Here is a 9,977-nt window from a genome sequence, read left to right as displayed (position 1 = left end):
AAGTATCTCATCACGATTTTGGAAAATTTTTGAAGATCTTTTAACAAGCTAAAGTGGACTAGTTGAAGTTTTTTTTTTTTCCAAAAAATATGAATTTGTTAGAATTTTTCATACAACACCACGTTGATTTTTTCATCGCACTCAGCATCAATATATCACATAGTACATTAAGAATTTATGAAGGGAGAATATGGATATATCACACAATATCGTGACATCTCGTTGATATATCCATATAATGCAATATATTGCACAATACTATGGAAATAGATATTAAAGCTGTGTTCCGCATAACCCAACTGGAATAACCAATATACCGTGGGATACATCGATGATATTACAATATACCGAAAGCACTGATTATATATACGTGGATGGTATTAAAAACCATAGGCAAGTGTTTTGTTTTTTTTCTTTCTTTCTTTCTTCCATACTTCTTGTTTATAACACAACTTTGATAGACTTTAAACAAACCCTAAGGGTGGCAATGGGTCAGGGTTGGCCCTAGCTCTGGCCCTTATTTGGGTTTAAAAGGCCCAAGCCCCCAGCCAGCTCTCTAATTTAATAAGTGAAATGATTAAAGGTTTGAAAAGGTCAAGTTTATTTATTTTTATTTTTTGAGGGCATCCTCTCCATCTGTAACCCAGCATTCATATAAATGGTTTTGATAGTTGAAACTTAGGACCTTGCATCCAAGGGAATATGACCTTCATATGCCACAAAGCCCTGTTACTGGGATTTGACACAGTTCTCATGCATATCCAGTGATAAGCCACTCAAGAACGTAGCAATGAAGATCGCGAGAGTAAAAAATGCAGTGTAAACCTCTTAAAAGATGCCCTGACCACTATGTTGCCATTTTTATTAGTTTTTTTTTTTTTTAATTTTTATTTAATTATCTTCATTTAAGTACAGACCAGAACTAGTTGAGAAGGGGGGGGGGTGTGTTGAACGAGGGAGAGAGAGAGAGAGAGAGAGAGAGAGAGAGAGAGAGATAACTTGGCATTATCAACAACATACTGATGAGTGTGCAATTTCCCTGTAGGAAGCATGCAATTGTCACCAAAACAAGCACTGCAGCAGAGAAGTCTAGATACCTACATGAAATTTTACTTGTGTGGCTAAAGGTTCTTGGATAGGATGGACTCTACAACACCTTGAGCAATGGGATGATAACCGTCGCAGGCCTCCGCAAAAATTCTTTTGGCCAGTATCTTTGCTTCTTCTTTCCCAGGGCCTTGTACCAGCGCTGTATACAATGGACGAAGATACTTCATCCTTCCAACCTCCTTTAATGTTTTCTCTACTTCACCAAAGAATTCTCTGCATCCGGATGATGTAGCCAGTTGGAGAAATGCCACTTTCACCTCCCAATCCTTGCTCTCTGATAGCCTGTAACGTGCATTCAAAGCCACAACCTGCATCACCAAAGTAAAGAAATAAACAAACACTCAGTTTTCTGCCCTCAGAAGCTACCGCAACTAATTCATGTGGGAAAAGTGGTATTGTTGCCATTACAATTAAGGCACTTGAGATCCCTAGGCTAGGCTCAGGGTCAGCTGAGCCTGATCTGAATACAAAACAAGCATGTTTTTTGGCCTGAACCAGCCACGATTAAAAGTTTGTCAAGCCCATGCCCAGCCCAGCCCAGCCCAGCAGATATATCTGAGTATGGCTAAGTAATAGGCCCAAACTTCTAGGCTGGCACAAGCAGATGGGCTGAGGAATTCAGGACCAAGCCTAATCTATGATAGGCATGGCCCCAATACACAGCAAGCTGGCCTGACCATCGTCACCTGCATCCCTAGATGTCTTATTCTTTTATAACCATGCTATCATGGAAAATAGAGACCAAGACGGCTCAAAGTTTTCTCCAACCACCTTCCCTCGTAAACGCATCTACGATATGTTTGATTGAGGAAAAAAATTTTGAGAAGATGGATCAGGGATTTCATTGACTATGAATGCAAGCTTCCAGTATCCCAATTTAACTTTCTTAGCCCCAACAAATTAGCCACTTGGAGAAATGAGTCGTGAAAATCCTAAGCCCCTTTCTCAGAGCTTTTTCCTCCTTTGTCTGGTTATGCCTGCCCTGTTGGACCAAAAATGTTTTCTGATCTTTCTATTGCCATCCCTAAAAGCTCCAACTTCCAAAAACCACATGTTTCCAATTCACAAGGCATTGGCATTGAGCTTCTACCATCCTGGTAGCAGACTTCCAAAACTTTTTACAGACAATTAAAAAACTAATATATATATATATATATATATATATATCTGAACACATTCCAAGTCCTCCACATCTGCATAATGTGTATTCCACTGAATTCTTCCATAATAGAAATCCACTAAATATAGATTTCCGAACCTTTGATTCTTTCAATTAACACCTCCATTGGTGCTTCACTGTCATTAAAGATCCACTATTCCTTTCTAGATGCCGAAGAACTTCACAAGTCTACTTCAAAAGAATTCTCTCCATAGGGCCTTACAAGGACCGCCACTACCTCAACTTCGAACAGTTTTTCAAAAGACTGTTGGAATGTCCAACTCGACCAAAATGTCTTCAAAAATAATTACAAACATGATTAGCCACACATAAACAAATGAGCCATTAATAATAATAATAATAAGAAGAAACCTCATAATTTTGTAGTCTCCACGAGGCCATAAAAAATAAAAATCTATGAATGCTAGTTGGAATATGCTTAGCTGCACATTTTTATCCTAATTTAACCAGGCATTGGAAAAACATAATTTTTTGTGGAAGTACCATGCATTTGAATCACACATATGGTGTGTATCTATATGCAATTTGCAGACCACTCTCCAACTTCAATATAATCACCAAGTGGACCTTACTTTTCAATCAATGACCTAAGGGCCCATTTGTGCTGCTTGTTGGAAGCTTAGAATTAATTCATAACAAAATCTACGGAATTTTTATTTATTTTTTTTTTTTTTGAAAGGTAGTAATACCAGGGATTGAACCCTGGATCACTGGCACACACCACACCACACTGTCTCTACCAGCACATCTGTAGAATTTTTATAGCTAATGCCAAAAAAATAAGTGATTAACATACCCAAAAATAAATTCATCCAGGAAATTGCTTTTGCAGTCAGCACTTGTACTTGAACAGATTATTAATAATTAACTAAATGTTAATCTAATGAAATGTATGCAATGCTTAATAGTGATTTTAGAGAATTACGAGTGCTAAAAACTACTCATTTTTGCAATGCCAAACAGGCCCCAACTTAACCTTGGTAGTAAGTTTCTGAAATAAAATGGAAACTAATTGCTGTTTTGAATAAACAAGAAACTACCTATGTTAAACATGCTAACCAACGGTCACAATACAGCCAAGCCAATATGCATTGGATATTCCTAGCCATGGCTTGGAATAAAAAAGAATGAGAAAATGCACCAGGATTCTTGCAGAAAATCCTCCCAAAAAAATCGAATGCACAAGCAAAAAGAGGATGGTCAAAAACATTTCAAACAATTTTGTAGGGCATCGCACCACTAAAAAGACTAGAAGAACCACTCTTCTAAACATTGAATCACTGGAAGCACCCAAAAAAAATCTCTCTTTTTCTTAATTTTCTTGTTTTCTACTCTCTTTTTTCTGTTTTCTTTTTCCTTTTTAATGAAATATAATGTCCTTTGAATCAAGCATGCAGCCTGTAAGATATAGGCTATTTGCATACTACTTTCCACCTTTAATTCCACCACTAACTAAAATTGATGAATGAAGGAAACCGTTTTCTAAGGTAAGGATTACATGCATCATCATCATCATCTAAGCCTAATCCCGACTAATTTGGGTCACCTATATGAATCCTATTCCACCATTCTACTCTATCAAGGACCATACCCTCAGTTAAACCATAGGTCATCAAGTCTTTTTCTTAGTACCGCAACCCACGTCCTTTTGGGGCCTTCAACTTGAATCAAGTTACTCCTACGTAACCAGTGCAGTTCTTGGCCTCCATTGCACATGGCCAAACCATTGTGTACTTTCTATGGTAACAACAATTTATATTAAATAGAAAGAAGAAAAGGAAGCGCAACAAAGGAACGACACAGCAACCACGTGATGAAAAATCCTCTCCTCAATGGACCTGAAACCCCAAAGGTGCAATAAACTCCTCAGAACAACATCCCTCAAAAACACTAAGACCTAACACACCCACTCAATCACCCTGCTCTTTGCTCTTTTAAAGACCTCTGTGTCCTAGCGCATTCCTTCCAAATCAAATAAAAACCCAAGAGTCATGCCAAACTCCACAATTGCATCATCAAAGCACCAGATAAACAAGTGATACATGGTTTCTGCATTTCTAAATGCGTGATGCACGCATTGGCAATGATCATTGTTCTTTTTAAGCAGTGGACAAAAAGGACTTGGTCATTACCAAAAAGGCACCCAAATGCCACTATTCTTGGCAGACCCTGGTACAACCAAATCCTTGCTGCAGGGTCCTCCAATCTACCCCCTACCAGTGTTCCAAGACAAATTGCAAAGTGATTTCAACAGCAATCTCCCTGATTTATTGAAGTCTCACTGCCATCTGTCCCTCCTGCAGGGAGGGGAAGAGAAGAGGAAGTTCCATCTTTTATCGTGGGCAAAAGTATGCAGGCCTTTTGGTAAGGGTGGTGCGGGCATAAAGGATTTGTGATGCAGGACATGAAATTTAAATATGGTATACAAGATTTCAGGCTTAGATCATATTAATTTAGAATAATCACATAATAATTCCACATCCCACAAAAAAACTCAAACATTCAGGTAAAGGGGAATCTACACGGGTCCAAGCCTACACAGGCTAGGACTGAATCAATAAAATTATGGACCAAACGATGCTCAAAGGGAAATAGAAATCAGCCACACATGCATAGTAATCAATCCCTAATCCAAGAGATTCCCCAATTTCAATTCAAGGAACCCTAGGGTGAGAAAAGGGGCAAATAAATTAGGTATAATGCAATCTAGGGTGTTAGGGTTTATGAAAACTGGTATAAAAGAGAGAAAATAAGAAGGAAAACCTGAATCAGCAAACGTCCACACGTGCGGACAGCGGCAGAGCCTGGCGCACGTGCACACGAGCCTGGTCGCACGTGCGAGCGGGGCCCGTTTTCCAAAACAGACTCTTAGGCCTTGGTCGGCCAAGGGAGGTCTCCAAACCCTCCAAGTTTTGTGGCGATCCAACGTACGGTCGAGGTGTAGTGGTCCGTCGAAGTTTTGGCCCTCCTGTAGGGCCAGATTATGAAAACTGGTTGTAGAGAGACGAACAGCTGGAAAACAAGCGGATTTGAGGCGAGGATGGTCATGGAATGGATAAAATAAGATGGAGGGACGGATTGGGATAAACGTGACTTTGCACCATGGTAGTTAGCCCTTTGAAAAGGGAGGGCTTCGCACCCACTTGAATTTAGCCCTTCGAAAAGGGAGGGCTTCGCACCCACTTGAATTTTTTCATAACTCAGAAACTCAGAGAGTAGAAAAAACACGCAGGAATTTTTATTCAACTTCAGTGAATTAAAAAGAACTACAAGGGGTGCCTATTTATAGGAAAACCCTATACCCCACAACTCGCGCCATGTGCACAACCTATTACTTGACGATGAAGTAAACTAAAATAAAAAATCAATCAAAGAAATCTAAAGCATTCATGATGTTCTAAATAATATAAATAAGCAAAACCTAAAATATGAACTTAATCCGACTAGTGGGCCACGATCATAAGATCCCATGATGGATTTTTCTTTACTATTGGGCCCACTCTTTTGAATCAAACTTTGACTTCTAACTAGGAGGCCCTCCCTGAATGTCGTTATCGAGCCAAATCGACGGTGGGGCCCTCCTTCGTACGTACGTGCATAGGGGGGGTGGCGTGCGTGCGCGTGTGCACATGATGTCCCCATCAATTTGGGGATTGTGAACCAGGCTCTTTTGGGGAAATGGTGGAGGAGGTTCAAAATGGAGGATGCTCTTTGGAAAAGATCTATTGCAAGTAAACATGGGTGTAATGAGGGCAGGTGGTGCACTTTAGACTCATCGTTATATAGAACCTCGACTGTTTGGAAAGTGGTGGTGACGGTGAAAGGAAAGTTCTATGAGGGGATTGGTTTTCCTCTTGGAAATGGTGAAATGATTCATTTTTTGGAAGATGCGTGGATTGTTGATCTCCGGTTGAAGGATCTGTTTCCAAGGATGACCCGGTTGTCTCTGGCTATCAATACATTAATATCTAGTTGATGTTCTTCTGGTGGTGATTCAGTTATTTGATCACCTCCATGTCATTGAGCCCTATTAGATGAGGAGACTGATGAGTACATAAGGTTACTAATTCGTCTTCAACTATATTTCCCAGTAGTTGATGACCGCAATGAGCTGATGAGAAAGGGGATAAATCTGGAGGATCCTCAGTCCGATCATTTTATGATTATAGATCAGGATGGGGAAAGTGGTGAGGTGACATGTGTGGAAATATGGAGCTCCCTCCAAGGTTACGATGTTCAGGTGGCTAATTGGAAAGGAGAAGGGGGCTGACCATCGACAATCTCCAAAAGCATGCTATGATTATCCTGAATATCTATCTTATTTGCATGAAGAGGCAGAGTCAGTGAATCATCTCATTATCCGTTGTAAGTTCGTAAATCAGATCTGATCAAACTTCCTTTTGAAGTTCAATGTTTGGTGGACCATGCCATATTTTGTTGGCGATCTCCTTCTGGCTAGGAATAGGGTTGGTCTTTCAAAGCGCATCAACACTTTGTAGAGGTTTAGCTTACTAGCAATCTTTTGGGCCGTATGGGCTGAAAGGAATGGAAGATGTTTCCAAAATGCTAATAATAGCATGGATGTGGTTTTGAGGGTGAGGGGTTTTGTTATAGAGTGGGCTTCTTTTATAAATGGTTGAGGGATTGTATTTTTCCATTTTTGTTTTATTTTTTATTTGTTTGATCTTTGGCGGGTTGTGTGCAGCTCGTTAATATAATTGTTGTTACCTTAAAAATAAATAAATAAATAAAACTGCAAGCAAATAAATTCATCAATTTCTATCACACCCCAGACTCGGTAACCAGACTCACAAGGAACCCGATCGCCGGTTCCGGCCGCAACAGCCTCCGTAATACCCCATTCTCGGCTCTTGAGGCAGGTTCCGATCCTGGGATCCTACAAGGAAGATTTCCATAATAGTATAATCATTTTCCAATATGAGCATACCCAAGATCACAACAAGTACATCTGAGAATAACAAAGGCACACATCGCAAAATCCATTATGAATTTGAACTTTTACAAGTTTACATCAGGTTCAAAGGAACATACGTAAGGTAATAAGAAAAGAGAGAGAAATCAGCAACACTGGAGTCCTCACTGCTCAACTCTACTCCACGCTCTACTGCTACGATGCCTACCTAGAGTCTACTGCACGGATCAATCGTGCATAAGCTTATAGAAGCTTAAAGGGTGGTGAAAGTATGTGACAATGGTGCACAGAAGAATAATAGGAGATACGAGGAAAGAACATGCTAAATGAGAATATCACTATCCTTACCAAGGCTTATCATGAATACCATGCAATGAGTACTGGGAGCCATACCAAGGCAATGCATGAAGAGGCTTGCACAGCCAATGCTAATGCGATGCAAGTAATGCCAGTGCTCTAACCAAACCATATGTCAAGTATATTTCCAATCATAAGGAAATCACCGGGGTCCATTACACTACTGAATGACTGTCGCTCTACAAACCCTGCACAGTCAAACGAGCGTAAGGGACCTCACTACCTGCCTGTGGACAGCCAATCACCAGCAAGGCCTGACGGTAGCGGACCCATTTACGAGCTGATCAGACTCAGCCTAGCAATGCCTTCTCACACCAGGCAGGTAAGGCCACACCCCTATCCAACCGACTACACGACAGTGGGAGTCGTGGCCTAACGGTATAAAGCCATCGTGCGCTCATATATTCCACCCGGTCACGGCATTGGAGCAGATCCTTGGTACCATGGAAGTTTTGGGAATTTCACCCATGGGCATCCTATGCACCCGGTATGCTTAAGTAATATTTTCGATGTCCACGCATGCGGCCATCCACAAATGTCCCTGTGGAGGCAAGGTCCTGATGAAACAAGGACGGTATCATCATGAAATGCGATGCTAATGCATAAGTCGCACACACAGATCATGCATAAGTTTCTGGCACTCAATGTGCACAAGGGGAGAAACTTCATCCCTCAATGACCACCATACAATGCAATCAATTCATACAGATGATGCATATGGGTCACAACGATGTAAGTGCGCTACCTGTAGAATGTATTCCTCTATCCTAAGGAGGGTTAAGGTTTAGGAACATAGACAGGTGATCTAAAGAGAAGAAAAATCCTCTAGTGGGAGCCCAGTACTTTGGGATGGCCCACAAACTAAGAGAGTCAACATCCTAAGGAGGAACGGTCCTAGCCAGGCCCAAGGTGGGCCTTCAACCACCTATAAGGGCCTCTATGGGCCTACCTTAGGGCCACCAAGGAGGACATCCAACCTCAACTGAGTCCCAAAAGGTAGCCTGCTACGTATGTGAAGAAAGGTCCAAGGCACAATCAATCCATGGCCTAGTGGGCCATACACTAAGCCCAAAACATAAGTAACCTGGTGGGCCTTTAAGTAAGGTTAAGGCCCAACCATAAGGGTCATGGGTTTACTCATGGTGGGCCTAATGGGCAGCCCATTATCCCAACATATGGAAAATCCTTATATTTTTAACACAAGTAAGTTGGGCCTCACATCTCGGCCCAAGTATGGATTTATTATAGTGGGCAAACAAGGGCCCAACTACTTGAGTATTTGTCCCATAAGACCCATCACAATAACATGGTAAATATAAGACCCAAGGGTTCAATGGGCCTATCAAAAGTTCCAGCCCAACCAAGGCTATAAGGCCCATACTTAACTAAGAGACTAGCCCAAGAAGAATCCCATTTGGGATGGGCCTTTAATCATGCACTAATTAAGCCCAAAAAAATATATAAAATTAAGATGGTAAGATACTGACTTAAATCCTCCTCAAATCTAGCGGGCCATATTGCCCCAAAAGAACATCTATAGGCAACAATTATTGGGCTCAATGCCAAATTCCAGCCTACCCAAATTTCTGGGTTGGTTGGAGTCCAAGAATAGAAGTATTTCTTAGTATAATTAATCCTTGATGGCCCACACACATCACTGTGGGCCCCACCAGATGAGAGAGGATATGCAACACATATATCAAATGGGCCAGGCCGTTGGAATGCAAGCCCAGCAGTAGCCTAAGGCAGGGATGTCCCATGTGTAGGCAGCCCTATGGGCCAGGGGTTTCTGGCCCAAAAATGGCCCAAATTTGCAGGCTACACTACGGTCAGCTCGAATGTCCATTAAGCTTGAAATTTTGTAGGGTGACACTTCCATGGGTGGGTCACACTCCCACAAAATTTCAGAATTTTTGGATATTTCTAATTATTTTAATTAATTTAAACAAAACAGTCTGTCCAGATAATCGGACTAACCTGGACGTCCCAACGTGGTGGGCCGGTCCGGCCCTTGCCACGGTGTGCACAAGGGTCCATTGGCCCTGAAATTCGGTAGGTGGGTCCCACTATGGGTGGACCACCTCCCTGTAAATTTTTATGATTTTAGGATACCCATAAGTATTTTAATTAATTTGAAGAATACAATCTGTACCGGGTGGAATATTGCTGGAATATAACTGTGCCGAATTTGGGCCATCCAATGAGTGGGTTCTGGGCCTCCAAAATTTCTGAAATTTGGACCTAAGGTCCCTCATCAAGTCTACAACAAGGTAGGACCCAGAAATATGGCCCACATTCTTAGAAAGTATTTTTAAAATTTTATTTTTATGGGACTGCTCCTGGACTGCACAGCAGAAATTTCTGGCAGTCCAGTATGTTGGTCCGCCCTTTTGGATG

At 41.3% G+C, this 9,977-nt stretch overlaps 1 protein-coding gene across 1 annotated transcript in view; it reads right to left on the bottom strand.

Moving 5' to 3' along the window:
• Nucleotides 1–979: 979 nt before the first annotated feature.
• Nucleotides 980–9,977, bottom strand: part of LOC131243201 (leucine aminopeptidase) — a 30,659-nt gene continuing 21,661 nt past the window's right edge. Inside the window, exon 4 of the mRNA XM_058242369.1 lies at nucleotides 980–1,418. Coding sequence (XP_058098352.1) covers nucleotides 1,122–1,418 — 297 coding nt within the window. The 3' untranslated portion in view covers nucleotides 980–1,121. The remainder of the gene's footprint in view (nucleotides 1,419–9,977) is intronic.

This window comes from Magnolia sinica, chromosome 4 (genome assembly GCF_029962835.1).
Source record: "Magnolia sinica isolate HGM2019 chromosome 4, MsV1, whole genome shotgun sequence".
In the NCBI taxonomy this organism is placed as follows: Eukaryota; Viridiplantae; Streptophyta; class Magnoliopsida; order Magnoliales; family Magnoliaceae; genus Magnolia; species Magnolia sinica.
Note: the sequence above shows the minus strand (reverse complement) of the source record. Positions and strands in the feature narration are given on the sequence as shown.